The sequence below is a fragment of the Squalius cephalus genome, assembly GCF_949319135.1.
Source record: "Squalius cephalus genome assembly, chromosome: 25".
NCBI lineage: Eukaryota > Metazoa > Chordata > Actinopteri > Cypriniformes > Leuciscidae > Squalius > Squalius cephalus.
The window spans coordinates 7596238-7610044 of NC_137146.1; the positions used below are offsets into that span (position 1 = coordinate 7596238).

The window sequence follows — 13807 nt, forward strand, 5'->3', positions numbered from 1 at the left end:
GAACACTCATAGTGCTAAGCGCTCTTTGCTTTCAGATTACACTGTTGAAATCAAAGTCATCTAATTTTATGTCGAGCACATCAAGTAGTTTGACAATTCATTTTCTCTTCAAATGTCACTGAAGTGCAACTAACTGTGAATCAGTCATCCTTATAAACCAGTTAGACATGTTCTGTCTAATCTGTCATCATGTTACGCAGGTAAAATTGAGGAGGTGATTTTAGAGGCACGTACAATAGAGAGAAACGCTGAGTCATATGCGAAAGATGAGACGTACATAAACGGCTTGCCGAACTACACTGTTGTGATCCGTGAACACGTCCAGGTAACATGACAATAGTGCTGGGTTCAGCTGTGCTGTGTCATGAAGTGTCTGTATGCTGTCATCAGGCAGAGAAAAGACTAACAGACAATTATCCTGTTCTGTGGGAATTTTGGGTATTTGTTGGCTTTTAGTACTGTATGCTCTTTTTATAGCTTCTTAGTGTAGAGTATGTGTGCAGAGCTTGTCCCTACTGATGTAGGCTTGCATATAACACGTGTTTTTGTTTTCAGTTAAAGGACAGTGAAATTGTAAAACAGGGAGATGCTACCACAAAGGGCCGCAGTGAGTTTGTTGAGGAGATTTTGTTTGAAAAGCTCACTCCCGGTAGTGTAATTGCATTCAGGTAATCAAACACACACCAAATTAAATAAATCCTATTAATAGTCTTATTTAAGGTGTTTCACTATAATTATGTCACTTATTATATCATTTGTTGCTTAAACTGAAAGAATATATATATATATATATATATATATATATATATTTTTTTTTTTTTTTTTTTAATAATAATTATAATAATTTGTGTGTATCTGAAACACACCCAAACAATTTCTTTTTTTTAAACAATCTTCATATAAATAATTTGCATCCCTTCTTCAGATGAAAATGAAAATAGCCACATAATCTGAAGGTGTTAACCACAAACAAACCCACACAAATATAATGTCATGATAATATAATCATGGTGACCATGGGCTGCATAAAAGGAGAAATGCTGTCATTTTTTTCCATGGAACACACATACTTTTTTTTTTTTTTAAGTGAAACTTCTCCACACCATCTCCAAAAAGCATTTGGATTATAGACCACAAATCATATAGACCAATTTTATAGTGCTTTTAAAGAAAAAGGAAAAAGGAAAAAATTAACAACAGCATTTGATTGTTTAAATCCACATGAGCGTGAATCATTTTTAGGTGAACTGTTCCTTTAAATGAATATTAATGAATTCATTTCAACATGTAACTGATTTCACAGGGTGAGTCTTGATCCAAACTCTCAGAAAATGGTCGGCTACTTGCGAACTCAACTCTCACAGTTCAACCGGCTGTATAAATCCGGCAGTCTGACTGACAGCAATGTTCCTGGCATCCTGAAAGTAGCTCTAGAATTGTAAGTCATATTTATGTTTACCTTTTACAAACTCAATTCTCATTAATTCATTTGCTTAGAAAGCGAAATATTAACTGTGCTGTTTAACAGTTCATATGATATAAATCAGTTCAGTTTCTTTCAACTCAATTCTTTCACTGTTGTTTTAAATTATGTGGCAGTTTAATATCCAAACTGACTCTGGCCGAGCTGAACGTGTTATTATTCCGCTGTGATGCGGAGGAACGGGAAGATGGTGGTGGCTGCTACAGTATACCATCCTGGATGCCGCTGAAGTACGGAGGCCTACAAGGTACCACAAAACCCAAATAACATGATCGGTCACTGTAGTCATGTGACTCTGAATAAACATCATGCTTTCAATACTCGCAGGTTTTGTGTCAGTGTTGTCTGAGATTCGTCCCAAAAATGACCTCGGACATCCGTTTTGTGACAATCTCAGGCAAGGTGATTGGATGATCAATTACGTGAGCACTCGCCTGATGAATAAAGGCGGAGCTCTGCGGGAGGTAGGAAAGGAAATATGTTTTTTAGTAATAAAGTAATAAATAGTAAAAAGTAATAAAGTTTGGTGTGCAACTTCTACAATGTAAAATTGTAGAAATGTTTTTCACACTTTGATGTGGCATATTTCTGTCTAAATATTTCTGATTTATCCTAGGTCGGAAAGTGGTTCAATGCTGTATTCACATACCTCAAGCATATTCCACGCTACTTAGTGCCGTCTTATTTTGATGCCATTATTGTTGGGGCGTATGCCACGGCTGTAGATGAAATCTTCAACCAAATGTCCAGGTTTGATTTGTTCTCTGTATAAGTTTAATATTTTGTGAGTAATGTGTGTAATGAAGTGTGTAATGGGTTCTATTGAACTGACAGCTTTGTTCAGAACGGGTCGACCCTGGTGAAGCAGCTGGCACTGGGCTCGGTTCAGATGTGTGGGGTAGGTCATGTCCCTGCCCTGCCCCCCCTCTCCCCCGAACTGGAGGATGTCCCGGTCCGACTCAACAATGTAACCAAACAAGAGGAGCAGTGTTGCGTTTCTCTTGCTGCAGGTTGGATTCATACACATTTTCATCGACTATAAATAATTAGATTGCCTGGGATATTTAGATTAATTCCTGCTTTAAATTTCCTAAAACAAGGCCTTTTTCAGGCCAAGAAACTCCCATTGAATATTGTCTAAAATTGAGATGCCGGGCCTACTGTATAATATCATGCAAATAGTAACATATTTACATAATTAAATATAGATTGTATGAGTGTACAAATTCATACACTTCCAAATTTTTTTATTGTGCTTAAATTGTGTGAGAAGGACTATTATATTATTGTAGTATATAGTATTATAATTAGGGATGGCGAAAACTAAAAATTTTCTTGACCGACCACCGAGCCTCATTAGCCGGTTGAAGTTAGTTTAAAATATAGGGCTGTGCGCATGAGCAATAGTCACATCGCCGGAATAATGCGATGTGAAGGGTAGTAGCAGCACCCATGGTGTATTAAGAGAATGATATTTCGTACTAAAAAGAAAGTCAAAATCAGCTATTTGGGACTATTTCGTCTACAAAAAGGAGGATGTTGACTGGAGTGTTATAAAGTTGTGGATGGTTGTCTTTTTTAAAAAGTCTTTTGTCTTTTATTTTTCGTGTTCGCATTTATGAGGAAAAAACAATTTTACGTGACAGTTCTCCATTACGGACGCGACCGCTCAAAGCGGCACTAAAAGACTGCTTTAAAACTTTCACAGAGACCTCAAACAGAAAGCACAAAGCCTTTCTTTAAAACGAATTTCGTTTTGTATTAATTGTATCTTAATTTTAATCAGCGTTTCATTATCCAATTTTCTCGATTTAATAATAAAAAGTAAATATAGCAGATAGATATCACGACACGGAGGCGCCAGCGCCTGAACTGGAGCTAACATTAAGCTATCATCCATAAACCGAAACTCAACGTATAAGGTAGCTTACTCGTCTCACACACCTAAAAAAAACAGAAATATATCTATTATCTACAGAAATCTCTACTTTTAAACAGAACCATTCAAAACAAAATAAAACGATTTAATCCGTGAAATGTGTATTTCTCTCCGGCGCGTTCACTACTGCGAAGATCGCGAGTCAGATTTCATCTTTGCAGCCGACACAGAAAACACTTGTTTATTAATAGATAATTAAAATGTCTCATCGCAATATTTTACATATTCATAATCATTACTTTTGCTGGTTCTTTGTGACAGCTTTTAGGTGCCGTTTACATGAACGCGTCACTGCACCAGCACCGAAAACAGAGAGAGAGAGAGAGAGAGAGAGAGAGAGAGAGAGAGAGAGAGAGAGAGAGAGAGAGAGAGAGAGAGAGAGAGAGAGAGAGAGAGAGAGAGAGAGAGAGAGAGAGAGAGAGAGAGAGAGAGAGAGAGAGAGAGAGAGAGAGAGAGAGAGAGAGATTTTTTTGTACTTATTTTGAGGAATGAACAAACAAACATCTGTTAAGAGCGCCGCCACGTTGGACTGCGTAGAACGTTCACCGAATTCTTTTTTTTTTTTTTTTTTTTACAACTTTATTTATGATTTTCAACAAAACATTGACATAAGTTCAGCATTTATTACAAAAGTTGTGTGAACTCCACCCCCCCATCCCCCATTCCCCATCCCCATCCAGGTGGTATCCCCACAGAAAGGAAAACAAGCATACAAAAAATAAATAACAATAAAAAAAAAAAATAAAAAAAAAATAAATAAAAAAAACGTAACATTCAGAATACGGGCATTGAGGAGACTAGAGACAGAAAACAGAGCAAGAAACTAAATTACCAACAAATAAGAAAAATGATGAGTCAAGCAAAAGGCAAACTCTTGATATGCATTATGAACTGTGACCAGGTTCTGTCATATTTACCCTCCGAGCCGTGCACTGTATATCTAATCTTTTCCAGAGCTAATCCCAACATCACCTCTCTAATCCAATGGACATAGGAAGGAGGGTTTTTCACCTTCCAGTTCAACAGTATCAGACGGCGGGCATGCAATGAAGCATAGGCTATTGCATTTTTATGGAGGTGGGAGAGCTTTAGCTCATCACGTGCTACACCGAAGATAGCTATCATAGGGTCAGGCTGCAGTGTTTCACCAGATATAGCTGATAGTGATTGAAAAATTGATGACCAAAAATCATACAAAGATGGACAAGACCAAAACATGTGCCCCAAAGAAACAGGAGAATAATGACATCTAGGACAATTTGGTGCAACATTGGGGTATAATTTAGACAGTCTGTCATTTGAGTAATGCAACCTGTGGACAACCTTAAATTGAATCAAGCCATGTCTAATACAGAGAGAAGATGTGTGTATACGCTGTATGGTATTTTTCCATATGTCTTCCGGTATCATTTCTCCGAACTCTCCTTCCCACGCTGCCCTGATTTTGTCCCATGTATGAGGGCAGCCATCAAGAATTAATGTATAAATCTTTGATATTGCTCTTTTAGTTGGTTGACTCACATTGAGAACTAAATACAGTAGGTCTTTAGAAGGTGGAGATGGGTACCCTGAGAAAAATTTAGAGGCAAAACTCCGAACCTGAAGGTATCTAAAGTAGTGAGACTTAGGTAAATTATGGTTGTCACATAAAGATTTAAATGAAACAAAGCCATCCTCAGTGAAGAGATCTCGAAAGAAGGCCAAGCCACTTCTGTGCCAAGCTGCAAATGAATGGTCTATTTGAGATGGTACAAAGAGATGATTAAACATTATTGGAGAAAAGCTACATGCATTTGTCAAATTAAAATGTTTCCTGAATTGACCCCAGATCTTAATCGAATTCTGAACCACCAAGTTTGAGTTCAGCTCCGTTAATTTAATATTTAGTGGGAGAGGGGCAGTTAAGATCGAAATCGGAGAAACTGGGAGTGTAGATCTCAGTTCCATATCAGTCCAGACTGGACCCTCCTTATCTGCGAACATGGTTATCCAGTATGTCAGCTTAACAATATTGGCTGCCCAATAATAAAACAAGAAATTAGGTAAACCCAAACCCCCATCAGATTTAGCTCTCTCCAGGCTTGCTTTCTTTATACGTGCAGGTTTTTTGTTCCATATGAACAAAGAGATACAGCGGTCTAGCTGAGCAAAATAAGATTTGGGGAGAAAAATGGGAATCATTTGAAATAAATAAAGAAACCTTGGCATTACAGTCATCTTCACCGCATTTATCCGTCCTGCCAGGGATAGTGGAGTTTTTGACCACCTATCCAGATCATTTTTGGTACGATCTAAAAGAGACCTGTAATTATACTGGAAAATAGCCTTAATTGAGCCAGCTATTTCTATTCCCAAATAAGTAAATTTTTCATTTTCAATTTTAAAAGGCAAATTTTCATAAGTGATCTGTTTTGCCAGATTATTTAATGGAAACAATAAAGATTTTGACATATTAACTTTATACCCCGATATGTTACTAAACTTTTGTAGCCAGTAAAGAAGATGGGGCATACTCTCAATTGGGTCTGATATCTGCAAAAGGAGATCATCAGCATAAAGCAAAATTTTATGTTTAGTTTCACCCCTGGATATACTCTTAATCCTCCCATCAGATCTGATAGCAGTTGCCAATGACGTTCACCGAATTCTGACAGAAATATGTTCTAATTTTGTAATAAAATATTAAGTGACCTTTTTGTCACTTGTAATGAAGCTTGCTTATTAGTGAAATTATTAATATCATGGAATGGTAATTATTGACTTTAGCCTGGATTGATCATGACTCGCAATATATATCGTTGGGAAAAAACTATCGAAATGTAGGCTAATTTTTTCCCAATATCTAATATTTTCCCAATATTGTACAATATCGTGCCTGCAATTTCGCAACTCTGTCGCATCTCTCTGCCGCTCTGCCTCCCGCTTTGGCTACCTTTCTCACCCGAAGAGGCTTGCGGGTGTCGCGTTTTAAGGTGATCATAGTTGATGTGTTACTACTGTATTTAAGCACTGTATCACACAAGTTGCAACTTACATCTGTGTCATTCTTTTTGGTGAAATGGTCCCACACACTTCTTTACACGCTTCATCCTGTCGTCTGCCCTGGCTCTAACCTCGAGTGTTTTAGCCTGTAGCCTTTACTTTTCGCAAACCCTGTGAGCGCGCGAACCCAAACGCTGTGACCTCGCGCCAAATGTTTTTATTGGTTTATTAAATACAAACAGGTGAGTTATGAAAAATTGAGTGTGAGGGATTTGTTCACTTCACACAAAAACATCTTGGAATGAGATGGCTAACTGTAGTAGAGTAAAGTCCACTGTCTATAATAGCCTAATTTAGAGATCACTTTTTTTTTTTTTTTTTACCGACTACCGACAACTTTGACCGGTCAACGTTGATACGGTCAACCATCGGTCAAACGGTCATCGGTTAACATCCCTAAGCTAGATTAAAATAAATAAAATAATTTTTGATTAATATAAATAGAAATGAGATTACAATAAAACAAAAACATAAATAAATACATTTTACAGTACATTACTATAATGAGTACAAAAATGTGTGTAAATACATCATTATGGCACAATATACCTATTATTTTTTGCCTGGTTTAAAATGCAAGTCAATTTTATACAGCATGTCACAGGGGTTCATACTTCGTCTCCTGGCCTGATAAAGTTGAAGATGCCTGTGGTTCCAGTAACTTTCATCTGTGCAGGTCTGCCGCATTTCTCCACTGGAATCTTCCGCTGCTGGGGGCGAGACACATTCATAGCTCTGCGCGGTCTCATGCTTTTGACAGGGCGGTACCTGGAGGCCAGGTGAGCATCTCATTTTAGAATGCAAACTAAACAATCCTGCCGAAATCATCTTCTAATCTGGTGTGCTTTCGACAGAAATATAATCTTAGCCTTTGCTGGCACGATGCGCCACGGTCTGATCCCTAATCTGCTGGGTCAGGGTGTCGCAGCCCGTTATAACTGCCGTGATGCAGTGTGGTGGTGGCTTCAGTGTATCCAGGACTACTGTAGCATTGTGCCCAACGGCACAGATATTATAACATGCCCTGTGTCACGTATGTATCCCACTGATGATTCTGAGGCACAGCCCCTGGGGACAGTGGTAAGAAGAAAGGAAACAATCTCTGACTGCTTATCGTTAGCCTCATAGCATAATTGCCTACGTGCTATTTAAAAAAAAATGACTTGGGCAATTATGCTATGAGGCTAACGTTATGATACTCGATACAGTACAATAGACCTTAGTCAGGGTAGTGCCATATTTAATTTTTGACAGGAATGAACACTAGATGTAAGGTATAGAATTACAGTGAACTGTTTAACAACATACCAATTGTTCAGCTGAAAAAAAAATTCAGTAAAACTCAGTAAAAAGTTAAGTTGTGAAAGTTACGTGATCTAGAACCTTTATAGAATCTGTGGCATTGTAAAGACTAAGTTTATCATTCAGAGCCTCGTTTTCATCCACATTAAATTCAATATGGCAAGCAGTAACCTGACTAAAGGGGCTTTTGCACCGGATACTAGCAACCAGGATGGTTCACCTAGAAATGGTTCCTGGTAATTTGCCTGGTTGCATTCGCACTGCCAGTAGGAACTATGAAGTGATGTAAGCCACGCTTGTTGTTGTGAATTTTAATTTGACGGAGTGGAGGACCTTTATTTTGACGGCGCTGAGAACGCCAGAACCTGAGACATCAGTGCTCGCATTCTCTATGTTTAGTTTACGATCTGTCTAACAGTCCTGTCTAATATGTTATTAGATAGAAATGTTATTCATAGAAAGACAGTATATGAAAAAGGTATTAGTATATGCCATTCATGTGGTTGATAGCCAGTTGCTAGCTGAGCAGAAATACATAATTATGTTTGGCTTGGTCCCCTCAAAATTACGTTGGATTTTCTCCTTAGCGTAAAGGTTAAGAGGCCAATCTTTCACTGTTCCCATGTTCATAGAGTTAGTTTCTGGAGTAAATATATAGGTTATAATCTGTGTTTACACAGCTTTTTAAAAAATGGCAGGTGCTGGTGTTTCGCGTGCGTTCGGCCAATCAGCGTACACTTACGTCACTGGTAGTTCCTGTGACAGTTCCACTGGTGTTGGTTTATGGTGCGTTCAAGTCCTCCTGGGAAGTACATACTTACGAGGTGGGAAGTTGTATTTACGACGACAGGTGCGTTCAAGTCATTTTCGTCGGAGTAAGATGGCGGTGTACTTTCTCTTAATTAATTACACAAAAATACAGCAAGGTTCTACTCTAGTTCTAGATAATAAAGAACAAAGAAATGTGCATCAGGTGTCCTTTGGTTTTTTATGTTTTTAATTAATTTATGAAGCCACTGTAAACTTTATCGTTACATATTACATTGTTATATTATAATGCCATAATATTCTGTGCAGGGAATTAGCTTACTTCGCTGTAACTCGAAAAGCCTGACAATATCACAGCTAAATACCTTTAAGTATTGTGTATTCCGCCATGTTTCTCAGTGACACGCCCACAACTCGTAAAGATCGGGACTTAAAGAAAATTCCGAGCTTCACACTGGTATTTACGACACTGTGGTGGCTTTCATGTGCGTTCAACTCGTAAAAACGATCTATACGAGATGACTTGAACGCACCATCAGACCCTACTCTGAAGTAGGAGCTAAATTAGTTTCTCCAAAAGAAGTTCCTAGGACTAAAATCGTTCCTAGTTCCTGCGGTGCGAACATGGCAAAATCCGGGTACTTCTGCTGATAGTTCTAGGAACTATGAAAAGACTTCTCCTTAAATGCCCTTTCAAAATGTTCCCATGGGAACCATTAGTTCTTGGGAACCACCCTGCTTGTTAGTTCCTAGAACTATCCAGTTCGTAAGCCCCTATGCCCTGGCCTGTATGCCTCAATAAGGGGAGTTTTTTAATATTTTGCTACTTAATCTACTGCACTTCCATTTAACATCCAAAATATTAGCCACTGAAATAAAATAAAAAAGCCTTTCATTTTTATTATTTTGTTTCACAATTACCTATTACATTAGCATTACCTATTACTGTACATTAGCATTGGTAAGCAACTTTCAAGGCCTTTTTTAAATAAAATTATAAAAATGTGACATTTTGCTTATAAGTGTAACATCATACACTTTATAATAGGTTCACACTTTAGATATTGTAAGTTTTAGATATTGCTCCAATATTGCTCACCCTCAAGTTGTTCCAAACCTGTATGAATTTCATTATCCTGCTGAACACAAAAGAAGATATTTTGAAGAGTGTCAGTAACCAAACAGCTGATGGACCCCATTGACTTCCATAGTATTTTCTTTCCATATAATGGAAGTCAATGGGGCCCATCAACTGATTAAGTTACCCATATTCTTCAAAATATGAATGCATACAGGTCTGGAACAACTTGAGGATGAGTAAATGATGACAGAATTTTCATTTTTGGGTGAACTATCCCTTTAACTTCCATTTAATATTTAAATTATTAGCCTCTGGAATTAATAAACATTTCATTTTTATGATACCATACTTTTATGGTGCTTTTTTGTCTTTTTGTAGTTTAACAACCCCAGTTCTCAGAATGAAAAGTGTAGCCAGAATATTCTTCAAAAATGTAAAATCCATGGTTTCAGATTGACTGAATGCTGTTAATATTTTTGTTCATGACTTGAATCAGGATCACGACCAGCCACTATATGTGGTCATTCAAGAGGCTATGCAGCGTCATTTACAGGGAATAGTGTTCAGAGAGAGAAACGCGGGTCCACAGATCGACCGTAACATGCGAGATGAAGGTGAGTCATTGTCTATGAATGTACAGAGGACTCTGTTTTTCCATGTTTGTCTCTAACCATACCTTGCTTTTGCAATTGCCTTGCTTCATAGGCTTTAACGTTGAGGCCAAAGTAAATCCCGAGACAGGCTTTGTTTACGGTGGAAATCGCTTCAACTGTGGGACGTGGATGGATAAAATGGGAGAGAGCGACAAAGCCCATAATAGAGGTGTTCCAGCCACACCCAGGTACTATAATTACCTGCTAACATACCTGTCATGCTAAACCTCTACTGTATAATAAAGCTCCATTATATCTAGTACACAATAATGCTTTTAATGTGAAACACTGAGACTGAGTGGTTTTGAGCCTGGATAAACCAGTCCTCCATATGTCAAGTGAATGATGGCATTGTGTTTATGTTCAGGGATGGCTCTGCGGTGGAGATTGTAGGTCTTAGTAAGTCAGCGGTGCGTTGGCTGATGATGATGAATGCGAGTGGAAATTATCCATACTCCTCTGTCACAATACACAGAGATGGTACGTTCTTTATAACACATTCTCATTCTCAATGAAAATGTCAGTATTTATAATTTTATTACAAAATAAAGTGCCAGTAATAACATTTTAAAATAATAAAATAATAAAATAAAATAAAATATTTTATAATAATATTTTATTTGTAAGTAAGTATGTATATATATATATATATATATATATATATATATATATTTATTTATTTATTTATAATTTTCATTTTAATTTATTGCACAATAAGTTGCCAGTAATTCAATATTATTTTTATTTATTTATTTATTTATTTATTTATTTATTTATTTATTTTATTTATTTATTTTTATTATTCATTTTTATTTATTATTTATATTTCAAAATAAAGTGACACTTTCCTATCCTGCACTGTTGAAAAGCCACACCTTCAATTGTATCACAATTCACTGTTATGGACTAACATATATTTACAGCCTATTCAGCTGACAGCATGAAAATCACTTTTCATATATTTTAACGATCGATCATGACCATTACAATGTGGTTCATCCAGGTGCAGAACAGTCAATGTCATATAAGGAGTGGAATCAACTGATCCAAGAGAATTTTGAAAGGTTATTCTACGTGTCAGATGACCCTGCGGACCCAAATGAGCAACATCCCGACCTGGTCCACAAGAAATGCATTTACAAAGACAGTTATGGGTCCTCTAGCGCCTGGTGTGACTACCAGCTCAGGCCTAATTTCACCATCGCCATGGTTGTGGTGAGTCTTAGTGCTGGTAAAAATCTTTTCAAGTGTTTTAGAGGCTGTTCTCTTATATACACCACTTTGTTTCACCAGGCACCAGAGTTGTTTACAGTGCAAAGAGCCTGGAAGGCTTTAGAGATGGTAGAAAAGAAGCTGCTCGGTCCTCTGGGAATGAAAACACTGGACCCAGAGTAAGTAGAAAACAACACCTGCTGTCTGCCTATTGCCTAAGCAGCTACTTGTGTTAAGAGTGTGCTCTTCTGGCGTGCTGACTGGACATTCTTTGATAAGTGTTTTTGGTAACACTTTCTTTGAAGACCATGCTTAGACTGAAGTATAGCTCCATTTATACTTATTTATAAGTAAGTATTACTATGTTATAAATATATTTATAAAGACTCATTAAGACCTATAGTGCATAATAAGAACAGTTATAGTTACATTTATATTATTTTTATAATTACTTATGTCAAGCATTTGCTTTTTCAATAATCCATTTCATAATCCATTATACACTAATTAATAAGTATGAATTAGTCAGTCCTATGGTTCCATGAATGTATTTATAAAGATGCAGCCTGGATTGCTATAATGTTATTATATTATAGTTACAATTACTTTTTTTAGTCATTCAGATTTATTTCTATCAAATAAGTGAATATATCATTATTAATAGCCGTGTTGTGTTCTTATAAATACTTATTGTGAGTGATAATACAGTTACTAACCTCTGTAAATGCATCGTTGATGGCTTTAAGTAAAATGAAAACATAGGATGCAATTTTCCTAAAGCAAATGTTAAGAAATCATGAAGATGTTCTCATTATACATTTAAGTTGTTTATTTGTAAATGTAGTTAATTAGCAATAATTCCTGTAATAAAATAATGAAAATGTTCAACAGAAATCATTAATACAAACAGTTGACTTTTTTTTTTTTTTAAAGTTACGTATTAGCAAAACACTGCAACAATATTTTTTTAAGTATAATTCCAAATTGCTATAAGCAATACCATGTATATAGCTGAGGAGATATAGATTTCAACAAATCAAATTTACCATTCATGACCATAATGCAAACATTAGCCATTAAAGACATAATAGATAACTAATAGGTACAGCAAACAAGTGTCTCTGGATCTATTTGATATTTGATCATTTATAAATCAGTGTATAATGGATTATGAGTATGCACATTGAGAAAGCAAATGCATGACTTATAAGTAATTATAAAAAATAATATAAATGTATAACTGTTCTTATAATGCCGTATAAGTCTTAATGAGTCTTTATAAATATATTTAAAGAATAGCAATACTTACTTATAAATAAGTATAAATGGGGCTATAATTCATTGGTCTTCATAGAAAGTGTTACCATGTTTTTTTTCCAGAACTAGTGTATGTGCATCAGTGAAGTCATTTGCATGTAGATATCTTTGATGTTAGCATTTCTGTATTTGTCTAACAGCGATCTGGTGTACTGTGGCGTTTATGACAACGCCCTGGATAATGACAACTACAACTGTGCGAAAGGATTCAATTATCACCAAGGACCTGTAAGTATATTTTTGAATTATCTCAGATGTGAGAGATTTCTTTTGTTTTGTTTTGTTTAACCATGCACATTTAATCATTCGTTTTCAGGAATGGCTGTGGCCAGTCGGATACTTCTTACGAGCCAAACTTTATTTCGCTAAGAAAATGGGCCAAGAGAAGTACATCGAAAGTGTGTACCTGGTGAAGAATGTTCTGTCTAGACTTTATACCCATTTAGAAAGGTATTGCAGATCTCACACACAAACAAAAATGGTTGTATTTCTTGTGGAATTGTTGGAATCTACAGGAGATTGAGTTAAATAATTAAGTATTTGAGTCATTTGCACAGTATACAGCAGCTCATATCTATATGTTGTCTTTGTTCTAGATCACCTTGGAAGGGTTTACCTGAGCTGACCAATGAAAACGGACAGTACTGCCCATTCAGTTGTGAAACACAGGCCTGGTCTATCGCCACTGTTCTGGAGGCCCTCTATGATCTGTGATTATGTCAAGAACCTTGAAGATCTCATGTACTACTTGCCACCTAACTGAGAAGTTCAAAGGACATTATTTTACATTCACAACCTTGTCCAGACACAAATGTGTGCTGCTACTGTTACTACTTTAGTGTTTGGAAGAAATTGGAAATACTTTATATGTGGACTGTGCCAACTCATTTTAGAGAGCTTTTTGTCATGTTTGCATTCTTAATAGTGACTACCAGCATATTCAGATTGGGTTTATTGTTTTAGAGACATATGTATGCCCATTTGTGATTATTAAAACACATCTGATGATC

The 13807-nt window shown here is 36.5% G+C and overlaps 1 protein-coding gene across 3 annotated transcripts in view; it reads left to right on the top strand.

The window, feature by feature from the left end:
• Nucleotides 1–13807, top strand: part of aglb (amylo-alpha-1, 6-glucosidase, 4-alpha-glucanotransferase b) — a 35117-nt gene extending 21310 nt beyond the window's left edge. For all 3 annotated transcript variants that reach the window (XM_079863353.1, XM_079863352.1, XM_079863354.1), the window contains exons 18-34: nt 201–325; nt 556–668; nt 1304–1438; nt 1600–1730; nt 1811–1947; nt 2100–2233; nt 2318–2493; nt 7141–7243; nt 7319–7544; nt 10112–10229; nt 10321–10456; nt 10636–10748; nt 11272–11483; nt 11562–11659; nt 12938–13025; nt 13114–13247; nt 13394–13807. In XM_079863353.1, coding sequence (XP_079719479.1) covers nt 201–325; nt 556–668; nt 1304–1438; nt 1600–1730; nt 1811–1947; nt 2100–2233; nt 2318–2493; nt 7141–7243; nt 7319–7544; nt 10112–10229; nt 10321–10456; nt 10636–10748; nt 11272–11483; nt 11562–11659; nt 12938–13025; nt 13114–13247; nt 13394–13511 — 2297 coding nt within the window. In that variant the 3' untranslated portion in view covers nt 13512–13807. The remainder of the gene's footprint in view (nt 1–200; nt 326–555; nt 669–1303; nt 1439–1599; nt 1731–1810; nt 1948–2099; nt 2234–2317; nt 2494–7140; nt 7244–7318; nt 7545–10111; nt 10230–10320; nt 10457–10635; nt 10749–11271; nt 11484–11561; nt 11660–12937; nt 13026–13113; nt 13248–13393) is intronic.